Here is a 22,705-nt window from a genome sequence, read left to right as displayed (position 1 = left end):
AAAAATTACACAGAGAAAAGCAACCAAAGACTCCCCACTACTCCCCAAGAATCCAAGGCCGCTGTTCCCTTTGGAGGGACTTTGCAGCCCACAAGCGGCTTTCGGAGGAAGCCTCTAGATGTGGAGGGATTTGATGGGGATGGAGAAGTCAGTTGACCCCAGCCTGGCTCTTGTGACCAGCTCATTGGTGTTGGCCTGTCTGGGAGTGAAACAGCTCTGAACAGTTTCAGAGGGGCCTAACAGTTTGCGAGGGCGCCTAACCCTCCTGCCTGTCTCTTCCCGCAGACTCGAGCCCGCCCGCGCGCCTCCTGGCCACCCGGCCTTGCTGCGGCCCTGGCCCGGAGCGGCGCCCGGTCCTGGGCGAAGCGCCGCGTTTCCATGCACAGGCCAAGGGCAAGAACGTGCGGCTGGACGGCCATTCGCGCCGGGCCACGCGGCGCAACAGCTTCTGCAACGGGGTCACGTTCACGCAGCGGCCCATCCGGCTATACGAGCAGGTGCGGCTGCGCCTGGTGGCCGTGCGCCCGGGCTGGAGCGGGGCGCTGCGCTTCGGCTTCACGGCGCACGACCCGTCGCTCATGAGCGCCCAGGACATCCCCAAGTATGCCTGTCCTGACCTGGTCACGCGGCCCGGTTACTGGGCCAAGGCGCTGCCCGAGAACCTGGCGCTGCGCGACACTGTGCTGGCCTACTGGGCGGACCGCCACGGCCGTGTCTTCTACAGCGTCAACGACGGCGAGCCCGTGCTCTTCCACTGCGGTGTGGCCGTGAGCGGCCCTCTCTGGGCGCTCATCGACGTCTACGGCATCACCGACGAGGTGCAGCTCCTCGGTAGGTCGCGGCTCCCGCTGGCAGGGGGATAGGGCGGCGCCGCCTGGACCAGGCAGCGGGTCCCCGCACGCATGAATGTGTATTTCTGTAACATTCACGAATACCGAGGGCTCACTTTGCCAGGCGTCTTCTAAGCAGTTGACACATTTCAACTCATTTCTTTCTGGCGAAAACCTACCACCCCCGTTTTACTGATGAGAGAACTGAGGCACGCAGTGGTTAAGTGACTTGCATTGCAAAGCCAGGATTGGAACCCACACGGGTGTGGTTCAGAGTCCATGGTCAGGCCCAGGTTCGTTCACCTGCTCCTTCCTTCAGTTCCGTGCTCGTTCACTCATTCTTTCATTCATTCCTGTGCTCATTCCTTCACTCCCTTGTTCACTTGCTCGCACACTCATTCATGCAAGTATTTGTTCTTTTGCTCGCTCATTCATTCACTCATTCATATATTCACTCACTCACACGTGTTTATTCATTTGCTCATTCATTCACTTACAATCCATCTACTGGTACAGCAGTCAAACATATGGCCTAGTCTTCTAGTATTTACAGTGCCCAGGCAGTCGGCAATATGTATCGAATCAAGGCCCACGGTTAAGGAGCTCAAGGTCCACTGGGGAAGCAGGCAGGCAAGTGTGGCTCTGGCTGTAACAGAGGAGGTGGTGAGAACTCATGGGGCTACAAGTCTGCTGCTCTTAAGACCTTATTTCTCTCTCTCTCTCTTTAAACTTTTTTAAAAATTAGGTAAAAGTCACATGACAGGGTTTCCCTGGTGACGCAGTGGTTGAGAGTCCGCCTGCCGATGCAGGGGACGCAGGTTCGTGCCCCGGTCCAGGAGGATCCCACGTGCCGCGGAGCGGCTGGGCCTGTGAGCCATGGTCGCTGAGCCTACGCGTCCGGAGCCTGTGCTCCGCAACGGGAGGGGCCACAGCACTGAGAGGCCCGCGTACCGCTTAAAAAAAAAAAAAAAAAAGTCACATGACAAAAAAGTACCATTTTAAAGTGTACAGTTCGGTGGCATTCAGTTGGCAACCATCACCTGTATTTAGTTCCAAGACATTTTCATCACTTCAAAGGGAAATCCATACCCATTGGGCTGCCACTCCCCATCCTCCCCTCCCCCCAGTGCCTGGCAACCATGGACCTGCTTTCTGTTTGCGACCTTAGCTCTTGAAGTCACAGGTGGCACCTGAGCCAACCCAGCCTCCATTTCTGGGGGAGCAAAAGGAGAGCAAGTTTCTCAGGGGACATAGCCCTATATGTCATTTACCTGCAGTGAATGCACAGATCTAAAGTTTGAGTTTTGACAGATTTATACACCTGTCCATAAGCCAAGAAGGTTCCTGCCTGCCCCTTCTGAGGCAGCCCCCTCTCTCCCGGGGCAGCCGCTCTTCCGATTTTTCACTATAGATTATTGTGCCTCTTCCTGAACGTTACGTGAATGGAATCATACAGTATATGCTTTTGTTTCTGGCTTCTTAATCTCAGCACAAGGTCTTGGAGATTCATCCCTGTTGATGGTGTATCAGAAGTTTGTTCCTTTTTTATTGTCCAGTAGTATTCCGTGATACGGATGCACCACAGTTTGTATATCTGAATGTTTGGGCTGTTTCTGGTCTTTCAGCCCTGCATCTTGAGGGAAAACTCTGGCCCCGGGCTCCTTGCCTACCACCACCCACACCACCATTGGGCAGGGAGGGGAGATGTATACGTTCAGGCTCCCCAACTCTCCAGGAGAAGGAAGGCAGCAGAATTTCTGAGCAGTTAGGAGCAGAGGGTTGGGAGTCACACAGATCTCTACTCCACACCTGGCTCTCCACTTGCCAGCTATGTGGGCTTAGCCAGGTGACTGAACCCTCTCTGTGCCTCAGTTTCTTCATCTGTAAATTGAGTTCGCGATAGCACCCACCTCGTGGGATTGTTGGGCAGGGGAACATGAGATGGTGTATGAAAGGGATGCAGCACAGCACCTGGCACATAGAAGGCGCTCAAGAAATAACAGCTAAGAAGCAAGAATCTCTGCCCGTTTGCATGGGAGCTGAAGCACATGTCTGAAATCCAGGCTTAGGCAGACCAAATTATGAAGAGCTACCCACCCTCCAAGCTGGGGCCTTACTTGGGCATTTTCACTGTGTTGCCCCACACTCTTTTCCATGGAAGATTTTGGTATTTCACCTCCAGGAAATGTAGGTTTCTAAAACCTCCTCTAGATCTCCTGTCACTCTTTTTTGGAGCTCTTTATTCCTATAGAGCAGGAAAACAATCAGGCCTCATTTACCTGTTCCCTCAGATAGCCCATGTCTCAGGGTAACAGCCGAGAAATCACAGCCACTCCATAATCAGTGCAAGTAGATTAGGATTTAAAAAAAAATACAAATCGGAAGCAGCCTCTGATGACTTCATGAGACTGAACAAGCCTGTGAGGAGTCACGGACTCTTGCTCCTGTTCATTTGTTCATTTAACAAGCCTTTATTGAGCCCCTCCAGCATCCCACGCCCCTTGGAGGGAAGGAGAGGGCCCACTGGAACATCAGTGGCAGGTGGCAGGCACGAGCCTCAGTTTCCTTATCTGCCAGTAGTGCCTGCAGTGAGCTGGTTGACAGGGAGCAGCTAGCACAGGTGCCACGGGGCAATGTTCACAATTACATGCAGATGGGGAAATGAGATTAGAAGGAATGCTATCTCTCCGTGATGGGATCATAGGTGAATTCCACTTCTTTCTTTATTACCTCTATGAGTTATCTTTTTTAATATATATGTAAAAAACCTTTTATAATCAGAAAGGGCAATAAAGTTATTTTTCTTTCTAAAGGTTATATGAGATAATGGAGAGGTTACTGACATGTGATCAAGACTCAATAAATGTTTCCTTCCCAGGGAAAGAGGAAATTGACATTGATTGCATCGGGGTAAAGGGGATATGGGTGTTTTTCTTCTTTTTTTTCCCCCAAGTTATCAACAATGATTTATAATCAGAAAAAAAAAAGTTATAATAAAAATAAGAAGAAAGCGAAACAGTCATGATTCTGTACGGTTTGAGCCTGGGTAATAGATACTCTGCTGTTGCCGGCACAACATGAGAACCAAAGAAATCGCACCATAAAGGGGGTCCCTCCCTCCCAGTTGCTGGAAGAACTGGGCTTCTGAGGGTGGTGTCCACACTACCAAGTGGATAAATAAAAAGCAACTGATGTTAGTGTCATGCAAATTCCTCTGGCTTCCTTTTCCTCAGTAGGAACAAGGGGGTAACATAGTTCCCTTAGAGGGTCTCAGCTGTGAAACTTCAGAATAGGGACCCCTCATCCCTCCCTCACCTCTCTCAGACCACACTGGATAGACCCTCAACACCAAGCTAAAGCAGCGTCTGGGGAAGGTTGTCAAGTTTAGGATGCCCGGTTACATCTGAATTTCAGAAAAATGATGAATAATCTCTTTAGTACAAGTATACCCCATGCAATAGTTGTGACATCGTTATAAAAGAATTTGTTTTCTTTTTTTAATTTTGATTTTATATTGGAGTATAGTTGATTTACAATGTTGTGTTAGTTTCAGGCGTAAGGCAACGTGATTCATTTATACATATATCCATTCTTTTTCGGATTCTTTTCCCATATAGGTTATTACAGAATCTTGGGTAGAGAAGAATTTGTTGTTTATCTGAAATTCAAATGTAACATGGCATCCTATATTTTATCTGGCAACCCTCATCTGGGAAGTGTCCTCCCCATCTGGTGGGACAGGGGTGCACTGTATTTGCCCTGGAACTTGAGCCAAAATTAAGTCTCAGAAACAAAAAGAGCTTCATAGGCCTTGCCTATTTCTCTTACCTGATGAAATTGTGCTTTCAGCCCAGCATCCCTCCTGCAGGGTTGTCCAGCTGCAGCAGAGAGCGCTGCTTCTCTGTGGCCAGACCCTCAGGTGCCCCCTCTTGTGACATTCAGTCTTTCCTCAAGATAGGACAACTTAGCCCCTTTTAGATAAAGAATCCAGGGCTTGGAGAAGGGAAGTGACTTGCTTGTGAGTGGCAGAGCCAGGATTAGAACCCTTTAGTTCAGTGGTTCTCAGCCTTGGCTGTACATTGAGGTCACCTGGGGGGCTCTGAAAACCCCACTTCCCAGGTTGCACCCAGACCGATTAGGTCAGAACCTCAGGGAGGTGGTGGGGGGTGTGTGTGGCTCCCAGGCATTCAGATTTCTTAAAGGCTCCTCGGGTGACCCCAGGGTGCAGCCCGGATTGTGATCACAATGATCCTCTTTGCATGGGTGCCTGTCCCTCCTCCCTGCCTGGTACCAGGCTGAGCTCTTCAGACCTCTCAGTTCGGGGCATGGTATCATCACACAAGCCCCTTCTCTTGTTTTGACTTTTCTGCTTCATCTCCAATCCCCGCTCCCATTCGCGCCTTCCCCTGCCCAGATAAGCGTCACTCTGATGTTTGGCAGCCCTTGGACGTGTGTATCTTTTAAAAATATGTAGAGGGCTTCCCTGGTGGCGCAGTGGTTGAGAGTCCGCCTGCCGATGCAGGGCACGTGGGTTCGTGCCCCGGTCCGGGAAGATCCCACATGCCACGGAGCGGCTGGGCCCGTGAGCCATGGCCGCTGAGCCTGCGCGCCCGGAGCCTGTGCTCCGCAACGGGAGGGGCCACAGCAGTGAGAGACACGCGTACCACAAAAAAAAAAAAAAAAAAATATGTAGAGCTGTTTTGTATGCATAGGTAGATGGTATTGTGCTAAGGATCTTATTCTATTTTTCTTTTTCCACTTGCCCCATTTTAAGATTTATCCGTATCTGTCTCTCTGCTTCCTTGTTCTCTAATGGCTTCCCGCTTTGATGGACACCTGGGTTGCCCCCATGCAAACTGCATTGCTTGATACATTCTCCCACAGGGCTGCCCTGTGGCTGCTAGTTTACTGTTCTCAGGGGCATCGACCAGGACGGGCTTACTGGGGCCTGGAGTGGTCCATCCTGAGAGCCTTGATTTCTCTTGATGCTCCAAGTTACTTTCTGCTGATTTTAGTAGTTCTTGGACCCAGGAGAAGAAGGTTCAGCCGGGTCATGCACACCTCTCCTGGCTCCTTTTTCTCCAAGGAAGCCCTTTTCCAGAGCTCTGGAATGCAGGCCCCATGCTGTCCTGAGGCAGCCCTGTCCCTCTTCCAGGCAGCTCACTAGTGGTCAGTGTCGTGGCCTCATTATCGTTCCTCTGTCGAGCAGTAGAAGGCTGGTCAGACTGAACATGGAATGCCAGCCCAAGGCCATGGCATTGCAGGCTATGCTGTCAGAAACCTTTGGTTGCAAGTGACAGAAACCAGTTCAATCTCACTCAAGCAAAAAAAAAAAAAAAAAAAGGGTGGGGGGTGCATGGGGAATTAATGTCTTCTGTGACTGAAAATTCCAGGGAACAGCTCCCTGTTAGACTGGTTTGATGCAGAGGCCCAAGAAATAGCACCCAGAATATTGGCCTGCCTTTATTTCTTGCTCAGCTGTAGTCTTTGTTGGTGTCATCCTCCACCAGGCTGTCCCTCTGGGTTGGGGGCAAGGCCACCAGCAGCTCCAGTCCCATGTCCCACGAACTAGCAGGAGAGCTGCTTTCCCACAAGGTCTAGCTAAAATCTCAAGATCTAACCTCGTTGATCTCCATGGCTAGAGGGATGGGATAGAGTGACTGGCCAAGTTAAGACTCCCTCCTCAAGGCAATGAGTGGAAATGGGGCAGGGGGAGTTCCCTCAAAAGAATAGTTGGGTGTTGAGATCAGAAGAAGCAGGGATTGGGTGCCTGATAGCCAGCAACAGTGGCTCTCCAAAGGCCTCGTAAGGGAGTCATTAACCCCCCCTGAAAGCCTTGAGCCCTTTCGTTAATTTATTGGACCTACTCTGTGCCAGACACCACGCTGAGGGCTGTACCTGGGTGATGTCTTCTGGTCCTCACAAGAACCCTGTCATCCCCATCGGCAGACCCAGCATGGATGGATAACTTGGCCAGGGTCACCTAACAGCTGGTGGTTCTAGAGTCAGTGTCTGTTCACCAGTGTTATGAACAAACTGCTTGATAAAGACTTGAAGTTGTAGATCGAAAGCAGAGCCTGCAGGTCTGAGTGCATCTCTCCGTGCTGCAGATAAGGAAACAGAGGCCGAGAGAGGGGCAGGGATTTGCCTGAGGTCACCCAGCTGATCAGTGGCTGTGGTGGGCAAGGGGCTTTGGTCCAGGACCCGAGAGGTGCCTTGGCCTGGGACCTGTGAGCACCCACATCAGGCAGGGAGGAGCGGCTTCAGCTGGCTTCATCCGGAGCCCCACTGGGGAGCAGCAGAGGGTAATCGGCTTTTGCAGTTAATGTTTTCTTTACAAACAGCCCAGATCAGCACCCAGCTCCCAGCCCCACAGTAAGGCATTTGCCTGGTAGGGTAGCCCGAAGGCTTATCCTTTCCCAGTCAGGAGTGAGAGCTCCAGTCTGTGGCCACGTCCTACTAGGGGCCCCTAAAGGCCCACTCTGTGCCGGGCATGACACCAGGCCCGTGGTTATTGCTTCCACAGCGCTGCCATTCGTCCTCCCCATGGGCCTGTGAGGCAGGTGTGAAACTCCCCAAATTGCAGAAGGAAGCTGAGGTCACAAACCGCACTGGCCAGGGACCAGCTGAGGTCTGTCTGCCCTGGTCCAGTCTTCTCTGATTGGCAGCAGGGAGGCATCTGGAAAAGCCCGGGCTCAGTGCCCAACATCCTCACCTTCTCTTCTTGATCCCAACACCCCTGCCTTTCTGCCTGCCCTCTTGTGGCCATGGTAGAAGGAGCTCTGCTCCTGTCCCCTCTGCCTGTTCAGGGGCATTCTCCTGTCATTTGTCCCTTTCTCTAGCCTGTCTTTCCCTCTCCACAGAATCATCCCCATGAACACATACAAGGGTTCTGGTAGCTCCCATCTTTAAAAGAAACTGCCCTTGACAATCTCTTCCACAGGCTACTACCATTTCTCTGCTCTCCTTCAGAGAGAAGCTTTCTCAAAGGTGTTGTCTATACCACCCCCTCCCATTTCCCTCTTCAGCTCAACCCAGTGAAATTTTTTTTTAATATTTTTTAAAAATTTTATTTATTTTATTTATTTATTTTTGGCTGTGTTGGGTCTTCGTTGCTGCGCACCAGCTTTCTCTAGTTGCAGCAAGCGGGGGCTACTCTTTGTTGTGGTGCACGGGCTTCTCATTGGGTGGCTTCTCTTGTGGCAGAGCACGGGCTCTAGGAACACAGGCTTCAGTAGTTGTGGCACATGGGCTCAGTAGTTGTGGCTCACGGACTCTAGAGCACAGGCTCAGTAGTTGTGGCACATGGGCTTAGTTGCTCCGGGGCATGTGGGATCTTCCCAGACCAGGGCTCGAATCCGTGTTCCCGGCATTGGCAGGTGGATTCTTAACCACTGCGCCACCAGGGAAGCCCTCCTTCTTACTTTTAAATCATATACTACAACATGCACTTAGAAAAGTGCCTAAACAACTGTAGAATTTAACAAACAAACGAGGCAAGGCCATTTCTCTCATCTACCCTCTTTCTCCAGATGATATGAGCCTGTCGCTGGGCCTTGAGTCCCATCTCTAAGCTGTTGGCTCCCGAATCCATATTCCCAGCCCTGACACCTCCCCTGAACTCCAGAGTTCCCTCCGCCTACTCACATCTCCTTCTGGCGTCTGAGAGGCTTCCCACATGGAACACGTTCACACAGCCATCCCTGTTGTCTGTGGATGGTACCACCCACGTGGTGCCTCAGCCGGAACCTCCGGGGTCATGCTGGACTCCTCTTTTCCTCCCCCGGCACTCATTCCGTCAGCGTGTCCTGTCACTTCCGCCTCCAGGACACGGCCCAAAGCAGTCCTTCTGAGACACCGAAGTGACTGATGGATGGTCCCCTCTGTCTCCAGTTCTTCCAGTCTTCATTGTCATCTTCACACACAGATGGTTTCTCTTGGGGCATAAATTCTGCTTTACCTCCAGGCCCAGATATAGTGGACCTGAGAGAGCCAGGGAAGAGAAAGAAAGGGAAGAACTGAGCTCCATCCCAGGCCAGAGGCAGGCCCTGGAGGTGGCCCAGGGAGAGTAGGAGGTCAGGGCACCCATCCCAGCCATTCCAGCCTCCGCGCGCCTGGCCTCGGACTGCTGCTGCATGATGGTGCTTGGTGGGTGATCATGGGGGGGTGGAGGGGGGTACTTGTTGGACCCTTCCTCTCAGAGATATTAGGTCCCTGGGGACCACAACCCCACTTGGCCTGAGGCTGGGTCCCCATGCTGAGCAGCTGTAAGAGTTGAACAAGGACAGCTGAATTTTGGAGGCGGCGTTGCTTGTCATAAGGAGCCCGGCTTTGGAGTTGCGTAGCCTGAGATGGAATCCCATTTCTGTCACCGCTGGCTGTGTGACCTTGAATAACTCCCTTCATCTCTCAAAGCTTCCGTGTTTTCCCGCTGTGAAATGTGCCCATTTTGCAGAGCCACGTGGGATAGTGGTAAGGATTGATAAGGGTAATGAGTGCATGGAGGTGCTTCTGGTAGGTGCTCAAGTAAATGGTTGTGTATACTTTCATCAGGTCCAGGGAGTGGATTTGGAGACGAGTCGCAGGTTAGAGCCAGGAAGTTCTGATAAGCTTCCTTGATGGCCTCTTGATGTGGCTGGATTTCTGCCTGTAGCCAGCTGGCTGATTCTCCATAGAGAAGCTTTGAGAGGTGGATTCTGAAGGGTCGGGCCTAGGCCAGCACTCTGCTATCTTGGGCCTGTCCCACTCAGGGACAATGCCTGATAGGGACGAAGCTCCTTATATAAAGGAAGGAGACCCAAGCTTTTCCAAGGGGCTACTGTGTGCCAGGTCCCAGGTTAAGTGCTGTCACATACTCTGTAACACCAGCCTCAAAAACATAGCTTTCACCGCCTCAGAGACTTCACACATGCTGTTCCCTCTGCCTGAAATGCTTACTCTCCGCCTCCCAGCCACCACTCCCTCAGCCTTGGTGTCATAGCTCCGTGATCAGAGACTGGGCTGTTCTGACCCACTCTCAGGCCCCACTTCTGACCAAGTCCCCCTTTGACACACACAGAGCATCCCAGTTCTATCACTTCCTGGCTGTGTGACTTGGAGTAACTCACCTTGCCTCTCGGAGTCTGAGTTCCCCACTGGAATGTGCCCGTCTTTCAGAGCATCGTGAGATGGCAGCTCTTGGTGGCAGTCATCACAGTTTGGAAGAAGAGTTAGTTTTCTGTCAGTTGCTTCATTAAAATCTGTCTCTCCCACTGCAGTGAGAGCTCCATGGACCCAGAGGCCATGCCTGCTTGTTCTCCTCTTCAGCCAGTGCCCAGCACAGTGCTTGGCACATGGCAAGTGCTCTATACATTTTGTTAATAGATGTTTAAGGAATAATGATAATTACCATGTTTTGAGCACCTTGTGCCGTGCTCTGTGCTAGACCACCGGTCCCCAACCTTTTTGACACCAGGGGCTGGTTTCGTGGAAGACAATTTTTCCACGGACCGGGTGGTGGGGGGATGGCTTCCGGATGATTCAAGTGCACTGATTGATTATGGTCTCTGTGCAGTCAAACCTCTCTGCTAATGATAATGTGTGTTTGCAGCCGCTCCCCAGCACTTGCATCACCGCCTTGGCTCCACCTCAGATCATCAGGCATTAGATTCTCACAAGGAGTGTGCAACCTAAATCCCTCGCATGCGCAGTTCACAGTAGGGTTCGCGCTCCTATGAGAATCTAATGCCGCCGCTGATCTGACGGGAGGCAGAGCTCAGGCGGTAATGTGAGCGATGGGGAGCGGCTGTAAATACAGATGAAGCTTCGCTCGCTTGCCCTCTGCTCACCTCCTGCTGTGCAGCCTGGTTCCTAACAGGCCGTAGGGACGGATAGCGGGTCCGTGGCCCAGGGGTTGAGACCCCTGTGCTAGACTCTTTATAAAAGCATCTAATTTAATCTCTATAACAACATGGGTGGGAGTGTGGGGGGCAGGTATCATCATTATTCCATTTTCTTAAAAAATTTTATTTTTTTATACAGCAGGTTATTAGTTATCTATTTTATACATATTAGTGTATACATGTCAATCCCAATCTCCCAATTCATCACACCACCACCACCGCCCCCGCCCCCACCCCTTCCCCCTCTTGGTGTCCATACGTTTGTTCTCTACGGCTGTGTCTCAATTTCTGCCCTGCAAACCGGTTCATCTGTACCATTTTTCTAGGTTCCACATATATGCGTTAATATATGATATTTAAGCTGAGGAAGCTGAGACTTCAAGAGGTAAAGTGACTTACCTAAAGTCACATAGCCAAGAAGGGCTGAGGCCAAGACTCGAACCTAAGTGTACCCATCTCCAAGCCATGCTCTCAATTAGGATGCTATACTGAAGGACAGGCTCTTACGTGGAGCTGTTAGGGGCCAGGAGGAAGAGCTTTGGGGGTGGGGGACAGAAGCAGAGTGTGTTGGCAAGAGCAGAGGCCCAGGGCAAGCCATGGCTAATGCCTTTAGGCTTGGCCTCACAGGATGACTGTGGTAGGGCAGCGAGCCCTGGGAAAATTGCATTACGCCAAGAGGCTCCCAGAAACATCCACTTGTCTAAAATGCCTTTTCCAAAAAAGTGCTTGTTTTAGTCTACTTTTATTCATGTTTTTTTTCTGATTACAAAATCAGTGCATGTTCATTAGCGAAAAATGAGAAAATCTGAAAACCATAAAGAAGGAAATTTCCACCCAGAGATAACCACCCTCAAATTTCTATGTATTTCCTTCCTATATCTTTCCTCTGTATCCCATGCATACATTTCCCACATAATTAGGATCAAATCATATATTTGGTTTTGTATCCTCAGCTGTTCATTTAATACTATATCACGGGCATTTTTCCCCCATTGTTAAATATTAATTGAAAACTTGATTTTTCAAAATATTGGGGGTTTTGATGAGAAAACTTTGCAGTGTATATGTTTACTGTAGAAAAGTTGGAAAATACAGAAAAATCTGAAGAAAATCCCTCATAACCTCACCCACCTGAGAGATAATGACCGTTAACATTTTGTTGTATGTCTCTCTAGAACTTGATTTCCTATGCACATATAGTATTATAGACAGATACATACAGACACATGCACACATACATACTTTTTAAAAGGACCAAACTGAAGTCCTACTTCTTCCCTCAGGTTATGGGGAAGCATCCACTAACGCAAGACAAACTCAAATGTCCACAGATCCCAAGCAAGTAGTTGAGATGGGTGAAGGGGCCAGCTCAGGGCCATGGGGAAGGAGAGCAAACGACCTCAGCAAAAGGGCAAGCTGTAACCCATGGATGACAGGCGAGAATTCAGGTCCTGTGTCACTAGACCTGATTTTCCAAGAGAGGCTATAAATCCAGTGTAAAGTGAATCTCCTGACTCTTAAATACTGGCCACTAGTTCAAAAAATATTTTGAAAGACCAAGGGGTGATTTATTCAACAAACCCCTGGAAGGGGAAAAAAGAAGAGGCAACCATAGCTTAAAAGAGGCCAGTGACAAAGAGTGGGCTTTATTTGGACCTTCATTCAAAGAAACTGGGAACAAAGCATATTCTCACACACAATAAAGAAGTCTTTAAATTTTAGAGAGACATACTGAAATTTTTTGAGATAAAATGGCATGTCTAGGATTTGCTTCAAAATAATATAGGAGGGAGAACTGATGGGGGCATCAGTGAAACAAGATTGGCCATGAATGGTAATTGTTGAATCTGGGTAAACAGCATTCATTATACTATTTGTATGTTTGGTTTTTTTTAAATAAAAAGTTAAAAAAAGGAAAAAAACCCACCAAACACCAGTAGGCCAACCAGACAGGTCTGTGAGCCAGCATCAGAACTTGGATGGCCAGTTTGCAAACTGCCTTGTGTGGAGCAGGGGTGGGGAGTAACATATGAGGCTCTCACCAGGGGTTAGGGCATGTTTTTTGCAAAACCATGTTTGTTACTATGATTTAATTTTATATTTGGAAAACTAAAGAGGAAGAAATATTTTTTTCCCCATGATATAAATTACAGAATGGTAACAAAATCTTAGCTAGAGTGGTTTGGTTTAAAAAGTCTGAGTAACACTTTTTCTTGCTTCCTTTACTTGCTTTGGTTAACAAGAAAATTTTGATCACAAAAACAACTTCAAAATACTTTCTTTCCCTGATATCTTTGTTATTCAGAGAGGCAGTCAGTCTCTGCTAGAGACCTCATTCATTTATTCATCCAGTAAGCTACATAATAATGAAGGCTATCTGCCAGGTACTCTGCTAAGCCCTGAAACTTGGTGGTGAACAGACTGTCACAGACACGGCCCTCCAGGGACTCACATTCTAGATAGGGACAGTCAACAAGTAATCTGTTGATACCAAAGTATGAAGAGCTGGATGACAAACACTATTTTTATTTGCTTTTTTACTTAATATAGATCAAGAGCATTTTTTCATGTTACTAAAAATTGTTCAAAAATATTTTCATGACTGTGACTTTTAAAACACGCCCCCTTAGTTTCCTGTCCTACACAATGAGGCCATTTCTTGCAGAAACCTTACACATTCAAAGGTGGGGTAGCACCCAGGCACTGTGCTCCCTGCTGCAGACACAGCAGTGAGGACAGGCCCATGCCCCGCCTTCTTTCAGAAGCAGCATGGAACCAGACAGCCCCGGGTTCGAGTCCTGACTTTGCCACTTAATTGCTGTGCAACCTTGGTCGTGTTCCCTAGCCCCTTTGTGCCTCAGCTCCCTTCTTTACCAAATGGTGGGTGATAACAGTACACACCTCACAGGTTGTATGAGGACTAAATGAGAACCTGTGAAAAGGAGCTTAAAATAACCTGTCACACAGTAAGGCCACAAACCCAAGGGTTTGCTCTTTCCCTTGAAGCTTATGTTCTGGTTGGGGAAGCAGACAATAATGATTTTTAAATGCCCTTTAAATATGTGTATGTGTAGCTGATTCACTTTATTATGAAGCAGAAACTAACACCAATTAAAAGAAAAAAAAATCTTCAAAAGTATGAAAACCTCTGAGGGGGGTGGGAGGAAGGAAGAAGGGGGAAAGAAAAAAAGGGAGACGAGAACACAGAAAAGAGGGAGAGGAAAGGATGGAGGGATGGGAGTACGAGAAGGAGGGAGGAAAAAGGGAGTAAGGGCCTCATCTGCCCGTCCCAAAGATAAGAATAGTCAAGTGCACTCGGGATGATGCTTAATCCAATTCTGTGCACCTGAGGATCTTAAATAACCTCACGAAGGAATCAGAAAAAGAAAGGGAGGGCTCAGGTGGGGGTGGGGGCGTGGGGAGGGCAAGGCGGGGCCTCCTGGCCAGCTGCGCCCTCACTGCCCTTCTTCTGCCCTCCCCGCGCAGAGAGCGGGTTCGCCGACACGCTGACGCCCGCGCGCCTCGGCCAGGCCCGCTTCAGCGCCTGCCTGCCGCCCAGCAGCCACGACGCGGCTAACTTCGACAACAACGAGCTGGAGAACAACCAGGTGGTGGCCAAGCTGGGCCACCTGGCGCTGGGCCGCGCCCCAGGCCCGCCGCTCGCCGAGCACGCGGCCGCCGCCATCCCGTGCGGGCCCCGAGAACGCCCGCGGCCCTCGTCGTCGCCGGCGCTGCTAGAAGCCGACCTGCGCTTCCACGCGACGCGCGGGCCCGACGTGAGCCTGTCGCTCGACCGCAAGGTGGCCTGCGCGCCGCGACCCGACGGCGGTCGCACGCTTGTCTTCTCCGAGCGCCCGCTGCGGCCCGGCGAGAGCCTCTTCGTGGAGGTGGGCCGCCCGGGGCTGGCGGCGCCCGGTGCGCTGGCCTTCGGCATCACGTCATGCGACCCGGGCGGGCTCCGGGCCGCCGAGCTGCCCACCGACCCCTACGCGCTGCTCGACCGCAAAGAGTACTGGGTGGTGGCGCGCGCCGGCCCCGTGCCCAGCGGAGGCGACGCGCTCAGCTTCACTCTGCGGCCCGGCGGCGACGTGCTCCTGGGCGTCAATGGGCGCCCGCGCGACCGCCTGCTGTGCGTCGACACCACGCAGGCGCTCTGGGCCTTCTTCGCCGTGAGCGGCGGCGCAGCAGGCCAGCTGCGCCTCCTCGGTGAGTCCCCCGACCGCGCTTTTGCAGGGCTCACCTCGGGAATCCTGGCACCACTGGATAGGTAGCCGGAGCCACTGCTGAAGCCCAGCCGGTGGTCCCCTAAACTTGAGCGCGCATCAGAACCACCTGGCCTCCACCTAGAGTTTCCCATTCAGTGGGGGTGGGTCCTGAGAAGATGCATTTCTAACCAGTGCCCCGGGGATGCCTTTGTCGCAGCTCCCTGGACTACACTTTGTCCACACCAACCCAAGTACCCGCTGGTGTCAGAGCCTGACAGGGAAATTGTCGGTGCAATTTTTATTTCCATTATTATGATTTATTATAAATATTTTTACATATGTAATGTATATTAAGTGTAGGAGAAAAAGAAAATACAACTACATTTAAAAGAGGAAAATGAGAATAACACCGTCCACAGAAAGTGGAACGCAGGCTTGAACCATCCCGTTTTGAGATTGAGTCTTGCCTTCATTCATGCCACAAATAGACACGCAGCACCCTCCTCCAGCTGTGGGCCAGGCCCTGAGCTCGTGGGATGGGGCACAGCAGAGGAGAGGACACAGACCATGGAGCGCCCTCACGTCCTCACAGACACCCAAATGGAGATTTGCACGGTGTGGTGTTTGCTACAGCAGAGGGGCTTCTCTTCTTGCCAGCTTGGTGGAGCGGGGCTGGTGATCAGGGAAGGTTCCCAGAGAGCACAGCTCCATTTTCGTGTTTCAAGAAGTAAAGTCCAAACGATAACAGAAACGATGAACATTTCATATGTCACCTCATTCAGTTTTATCCTCCTGAAAATTGAAGCACAGGGAGATTAAATAACTCCCAGTCACGTGGCTGGTCAGCCATGAAGATGCTGGGCAAATCAGAATCCCTGAGCCTCAGTTCCCTTCAGTGTAGAAAGGGAGTGATGACGTGCATCGTGGGGTTGTTGTGAGGATGAGATGATGAGGTGCATATAATGCTTTTAAGCAGGTGCCTGCCACATGCAGCATGTTTAATAAGTAGCAATAGTAACGACAGTGACTGTTGCTGTTTGACTGAGGACAGAGGAGGAACAGGGTAGTGGTGGTTGTAATTTGGTTGGTTTGGGTTTGTTTTTGTTTTTTTTTTTTAAGGGACCATCAGACAATAGTCATCATTTCAGCCTGAGATGAGTTGCCCAAGTTCCCACTGGGGCTTTGCGAGAACTAAGCCTAGAGTCATTCTCTCCCCCTCCCCAGCACCTCCAGAAGAACCACGATGAGCCTTTGAGTGGTCAGGAAGAGAAGGCAGGAGAAGCTAGAAAGGAAGTGACTGCTTTTAGAGGCCAGGGACTTGCCCTCCTGATCCCCGTCTGACAGCAACCCTGGTTCTGTAATCTGTCCATCCATCCTCAAGTAGGGTAAGGGAAGGGGCATGTCTCTTCACATCAGAGATAACCCATCATTATCTGAACCAACAGTGAGTTCAGGGAAGAAGACCCATCCATGTTGAACACTAGTTGGGAGTCTTGTAGTTGCAAGTAACGAAACCCCACTCACAGTGCCCTAAGCAAAAAAGGAATTTGGGGGGTACACACATGCCTCAGAAGTCTGGGAGTATATTGGATGGATTCAGGAACAGCTGGATCTAGGTGTTGAAAGGATGTCATCAGGATTCCACCTGAAAGCTGTACTTTCCTCTGTGTTGGCTTGACTCTCAGGCAGGCCCTACAGCACCAGGCTCATGTCCCCATGGAATGGGCCCCTTCTTTCCTAGGAGTTCTAGTAAAAGTCACAGAATTTGGCCTTGCAGGCCTTGCTTGAACCACCACTGAGACCAAGGGTGGAAGTTCTTATTGGCCTGGCCTAGATCGTGTGTGTGAGGGTGAAGTAGTGCCTCAAACAAAATCCCAGTGCTGTTTCTGAAATAAACAAGAATGGAGGCTAGGCGGCAGAGACCAGATGTCTATCACACATGTACGATTCCATCAGTTCTTAGCAGAACCCTGTGAGGTAGCTCTTGTCCTCCCATTAGATACATGAGGAAGTGAAGGTGCAAAGCAGTGGAGAGCCAGGGACTAGCAGAGCAGAGCCCACCTCCCACTGCCCCTGATGGAGTCTCTTTGGTCTCAGGCACCCTGCAGTCCAGCCCAGCAACCACGTCCCCGTCAGGATCCCTCAGCGGCTCCCAGGACGATAGCGATTCCGACATGGCCTTCAGTGTCAACCAGTCCTCCTCGGCATCTGAATCATCCCTGGGTAAGGAAGGGCAAACCTTCAGGGAGGGGGAGTGAAGGGTGCAGGGAGACAGGGGCTCGCCCTGGTGGCTGTACCAGCCCTTCCTGGGGCTAAACAAGGTGGCTGCCTTTCCCCTGCATCCTTTCCTTCTTCAGCTGTAGGGAGGAGAAACATCTGGATGTGGCATCCCAGAGGCTGATAATGGTGCTTGATGCTTGGGGGTAGGAGCGTAGGAAAGGGGGCAAAACCCAGGAGAATAACCAAAACTGGTGTCTCCCAAAGTTGTCCCCCCATGGATTCTGCCATAGAAGCCCTGCCTTCTTGGGATTGCCCCAGCAGAGCCCACCTGAGAGCCACGGATTAAGGTCTGCCTGTTCTCCCTTTCTGCAGTGACGGCCCCCAGCTCCCCACTGAGCCCACCAGTGTCCCCCGTGTTCTCCCCACCGGAGCTGGTGGGCAGCAAGAACAGCGAGTGCGCGGTGTGCTTCGATGGCGAAGTGGACACAGTCATCTACACGTGTGGACACATGTGCCTGTGCCATGGCTGCGGCCTGCGGCTCAAGAGGCAGGCCCGGGCCTGCTGCCCCATCTGCCGGCGGCCCATCAAGGACGTCATTAAGATCTACAGGCCGTAGCCTGGCCCGCCGACGGCCTTGACCAGAGCAAGGTCACCTTTCTGAAGCCCACCCCCACCCCGGGCGGGGCAACCACCATGGCCGCCGGGGAGTCCAAGGGCAGCAGCTATCTTGCCTGCCACTCTCCAGGGGTGGGCAAGGCGTGACAGTTGTGGACACGAGGCCCCCGGGGGTCTCAGTCCAAGTGAGGGTTGCTTCTGGCTCGAAAGTGCTTTGCCCCCAAAAGGCCGTCCCAAGAGCGAGCTCAGGAACTGCCTGGCAGACTGCCCTGTCCCCCGGTGACCTCTCAGCTGAGAAATGGCGTCCTCTGTGCAATGCCTTTTGCTGGCGTTGGGTTGAGTGTGTGTGTGAGAGAGGGGGAGGGGAGGGAGACAGTCCAGAGAGGGCGAGTGTGTGAGGATGACCTAGAGAGAACGTGTAGGTATTTATCCAGGGATCCTGGCTCTAGGAGGTTATTTAACACTAAGGAATGTGCAATCCGGAGCCCAGACGGTAGCGTGACTAGAAGTTGTTCACTTTACAGGGCTGTGACGTCAGCTGGTTTTGAATGTACAAAGCCTGCACCTAAACAGAACTCCCTCAGGTGGTATAGAAAAGGGACACTCAGATTTTCTAAGGCGAGGAAAAAATAGCTCCTTGTTTACAGCTGCGAAGCGGCAACTCCTCGGGGAGTAGTTGGGCGGAGAACATAAGAGAACAATTTGCTTTTTCAGTTTCTAACTCAGTCTTGGAGAGGAGTTTTGACTGGGTGCTGGGGCCAGAGCTCTGGGCAGCGTCTTCTCCAGAAGCCTTGTCACCCCTTCAGCCCCAGACAGCCTGATTACAAGCACACCACCCCTGACTCCATCCCTACCTGCTTTTAGTCCGTAGCATCCTCACCGTCTCCAAGGAGAAGACAAGCAACAGGTTCCCTTTTCCTGGGGTGGGGGAGGGGGGAAGAATCCCAGATGCCGGTGAGCCACCTGGGGTTGGAAAGGGTCACTCCGAAGCTCTCCACATTTCCTGCTGAAATCCGGGGCCTGGCATTTGCCAACGGCTGTGGGCATCACCAGGATGACCTGCTGGCCAAGTAGGGGAAGGAAGCAGGGCTTTGCAACCGGAAGATGTTAACTGATCATTAGGATGTTAACTAGGAACTGAGACACTCGCTGAAAATGCTGACACTGGGACTATCCCCCTCCCCAGGGTTATTTGCTGGGCATTTCCTGGGACCCTGGCCCTGCCCCAACCCCCTCCCCCTCCCCCTCCCCCCTCCCCCCTGCCTGGGCCCATCTCTGCAGACTCCCGGACCACACCTGAGCTGACGGGCTGGGAGGCCTGCAATTCCCTTCTGGGCCCCACCTCTGCCCTGTCTTGTGCTGTACCTTTAGGGAGGTCCCTGGGCCTCTCTGTTTCTCAGTTCCCGATCTGTCCAAGAGGAAGCCTGGTACCTGCCCACTCCAGAGCTCTTGGCAGGACTGGCACATTTTAAAAGGCCCAAGACACCTTGCAAAGAGCAGGTACTGTTTTTAGTCCAATTCCTAATCTGTTCCTCTGTTGAGGGAAGCGGGGAAGGGAGGACATTCAGAGTTTTTGCCTTCATGTAACAAGTGTTGGTTGCGTGTCTGGGGTCCCCCTCGTCAGATCAAGGCCCATAAGGCCAGTCAGTCCGTGCCCTTGTGATGCTCCAGGTCTTAGACCATCTGCTTCTCCTCTGCCTGGTATTCCGACCTGATCTCAACTTCAGAAGCCCTACTCTTGCCCCTTCAAGGATCCCTGATTAGTTCTTTTTCCCTTATGAACTTGGGAAACATGCCCAGGTTTTAATTTTGCAGCAGAATCTTTAGGGGAGTGACTGGCACCCCAGCATTTGCCAAGATAAGAGTTTGCAAACCTAGGCGGCGCGCGGCACCCAGCTGAATTTGGTCCGCTGGAGCCTTCTATCTCCCCCGCGTGCTGGGTGTGGGCAAGGCCACGCACAGGCCCCCTGTGAGAGGGCTAGTCACCCACAGGACCGTGGTTCTCCAGGCAGCAGCTCCACTGACTGGATTGAGCCATAGTCGCAAGCCCCGGTGGCCTCGGCGGCCTGGGGGAGCCAGCTCCTCTCTCTTGTCCCCTCGGGTTCCAGCCAGGGTCAGTGCAACCACTGCCAGGAATCCAGGGATCGAGGGCCTGGACCCAGGGTGGACCAGGCCATGTGCCTGGTGACCTATTACCTGGGAAGAAGGGAGCTGGTGGCCTGTTTAACATGCTCTGCAGCTGCTATAAATAGCCTCCCTGTTTCCAAGAGGAATTAAGGGTGTGTTTATCTTCTAAAAACCAGACATTTCCTGGTGCTCGAAACTGATTTCTTCAGCGCTGCAGAGGAGCTGCCCACACCGCCCTCTAGGTTCTGTCTGGAGAGGGGGCAGGAGGAAGAGGGAAGGGAACCCCTCTCCTTTATTTGGCATCACTGTGTGCCCAGCACTGGGCTGGAGAGGTGCATCCCCATGTCAATCCTGTGAGGGAGGTCTTAGTACCATATTGAGTCGTATCAAAGACACCACTGATGACAAAACACACCATTCTATGTACCACTAAGGGAAAAACACTGCCGATTTCAACTGAAAGGTGCCACAGCTATTCGATTCATTTTACTCCGACATAAGTGGAGAAGCTGTGCTCCTAGAATCAGTGAAATACGATATTATCCCCAGTTGGCAGGTAAGAGAACTAAGGTGCTGGAAGTGAAGCAGGAGGTGACAGGACTGGGCTTCAAACCCAGGAGCGCGTGATGCCAAAACCCACGCTCTCCGCTGCTTGGCCCTGAGCCCAGAAAGCTCGAGACTGCTTGAGTTTTCTTCCTTGAAGCTCACCTGGGCAGCGCCTGGAGAGAGCTGGGCACCCGCCCCTGTGTGAGGGTTCCAGCCCCAGACTGCGGCCCCTGTGCCGCCCGGAACCCTGGGAGCACAAGTGTCCTTCCTTTCAGGCTTATCTGCCTACTGTCCACCTTCTCCCGGCAGAGCTGAGCCACGTGTGAGCTTGGGTCCAACCCAAGGGCCTCCTCCTGTTACGTGGGGGTGCCCGTCAGGGGCAACTTTGGGGAGACACTTGTCCCACCACCTTCCTGGGCCTCATGACCACCACCCCCCTAAGTAGGGCCCCCAGCGCAAGGACAGGAAGACCAGAGGATACCCCCTTTGTTGTGGTCTGGTGCCTGTTCATTCTGAACCGCCAGAGAAATTGAGCTGTTTCCAAGTCAAGACAAACTCCTTTTTCTAGCCCATTCTCAGAACTGGGAGTCTTCTGGGATTTAGCTACCCAGGGCAGCTGCTCCCCTAAGTACAGCAATGCTTTTTCAGTCATCCGACAACCACTGGTCAGCGTGGCCTGTGTTCTGGACAAAGGGATGGGAACCGGGTCTACAGACAAGGCCTGAAGGGAGTTCGCAATCCAGAGAAGGAGGTGGGCAGATTTGTAAACTTGTATTTGACCCATCTAGTGCTGGGTCCTGTGGTAGCACTTAGTAGGTACTCATTAAAGATTTACTGAGTAAATCAGAAATCAGGTTATGAGTCTTCAGGGTTTGGTAAAACACCGTGTATACATGCACGCAAAGTCATTCAACAGACATTTGCTGAGTGCCCACCAGGTGTGGGGTGCTGGGAGGATGGAGCTGAGAGGATAGGACCCCAGCTCTGATGTCAGAGGGAGTGACATTATCAGACATTTGGGGCACAGTCCATGGGCTTTCCTGGCCATTCTGTTGCCTCGGGGGTCTATCTTAGTGAGTACACAACTGCTTTCCAGACCCAGAGCCCCCTGCACACTTCAGAAAGCCTTCTCTGAATTAGGAATGCCGGGCATCTCGTAGTCACTGAGTTGCTGCCGAAATGGCCTTGGACAGAACCCTCAAGAGCCCCACCGACCGATAATCGCCTTCAGGTCTTACCAGGGAGACACAGGGAGGTAGCTACCTGCTACTTTCAGGCCTTGGGACTGGTGGCTGGCAATCAATCCCCAAGTCGACAGAGAACCCCCAGTCAGTTCCAGAATAGGGTTGTGCAAACTCTTGGCGAATGAGAGGCAGTCACCTTCCGCTGCTCAATCCTGTCTCTGACCCGGTTCTGGCAGAAGGACTCCGGCTCAGGAACACGTGTCCTCCCGGCATCTCTCGGTATTTAATTTTCTCACCGTCTTTCTCAAGTCCCTAGTGAGATGACTTGTACAACAATTTGTCTGTGCCTTATGAAAGTGTCTGTGCACTTTTAATCCTTTTTGAAAGCAACTTTAAAAAGTGGGCCGGGGACTAGCATACGTGGTAGTGTTCTAGAAATCTGTGCTCATCACTGAAACCCTTCTGCATTGTGTATTTGATGTTGGAGTGAAGAAGTGTACGTCCCCCGCCCCACCCCACTACCTGTGTACAGACCTTTTTAAAAATGTCTCTTTTTCTGATTCAATACTGTGACCTCTCCAATACAGTCTAATCTTTGGAGATCTGTAATAAAGGTTTCAAAACCTGGGGGGAATGGGTGGGGAAGGGTTTGCACTGGTCCTGTGTGTTGTGCTCTTGCGTGTTGTGTGTTTTGATTTTTGTCTGTTTTTATCCGTTTTATATTAACATAATTTTCCTGTTTAAAAAAACAAATACAACTTTGGCTTGTTAAGAAAGTCTCTTCAGGACTCAGTTTTAAAAATCACAGTTGCCTACACAGTTGGGGAGTGGAGGTGAGGGATACAAATCATTGCCAGCCTTGAGGAGACAATTTGCAAAATGTCTATAGAACCCTGAGAATATTCAAACCTTTTGCCAAGTAACTCCTGAGAAAATAGCCCCAGGAAATAATTCTTATTGAGGATAAGCTCTATATGTAAAGATGTTCATTGCAGCATTATTTATAATGATGAAAAACTAGAAGCAAGCCTGATGACCAACAACCAGGGTTTATAGTTGTCCCCCACCATTCTATCATCAGGGGATTGGCTCCAGG

General features: G+C 51.3%; 1 protein-coding gene across 2 annotated transcripts in view; it reads left to right on the top strand.

The window, feature by feature from the left end:
• Window positions 1-22,388, top strand: part of NEURL1B (neuralized E3 ubiquitin protein ligase 1B) — a 40,548-nt gene extending 18,160 nt beyond the window's left edge. For both annotated transcript variants that reach the window (XM_004272003.3, XM_033432081.2), the window contains exons 2-5: window positions 286-831; window positions 14,198-14,917; window positions 17,014-17,139; window positions 17,509-22,388. In XM_004272003.3, coding sequence (XP_004272051.1) covers window positions 286-831; window positions 14,198-14,917; window positions 17,014-17,139; window positions 17,509-17,753 — 1,637 coding nt within the window. In that variant the 3' untranslated portion in view covers window positions 17,754-22,388. The remainder of the gene's footprint in view (window positions 1-285; window positions 832-14,197; window positions 14,918-17,013; window positions 17,140-17,508) is intronic.
• Window positions 22,389-22,705: the final 317 nt, after the last annotated feature.

This window comes from Orcinus orca, chromosome 3 (genome assembly GCF_937001465.1).
Source record: "Orcinus orca chromosome 3, mOrcOrc1.1, whole genome shotgun sequence".
In the NCBI taxonomy this organism is placed as follows: Eukaryota; Metazoa; Chordata; class Mammalia; order Artiodactyla; family Delphinidae; genus Orcinus; species Orcinus orca.
Note: the sequence above shows the minus strand (reverse complement) of the source record. Positions and strands in the feature narration are given on the sequence as shown.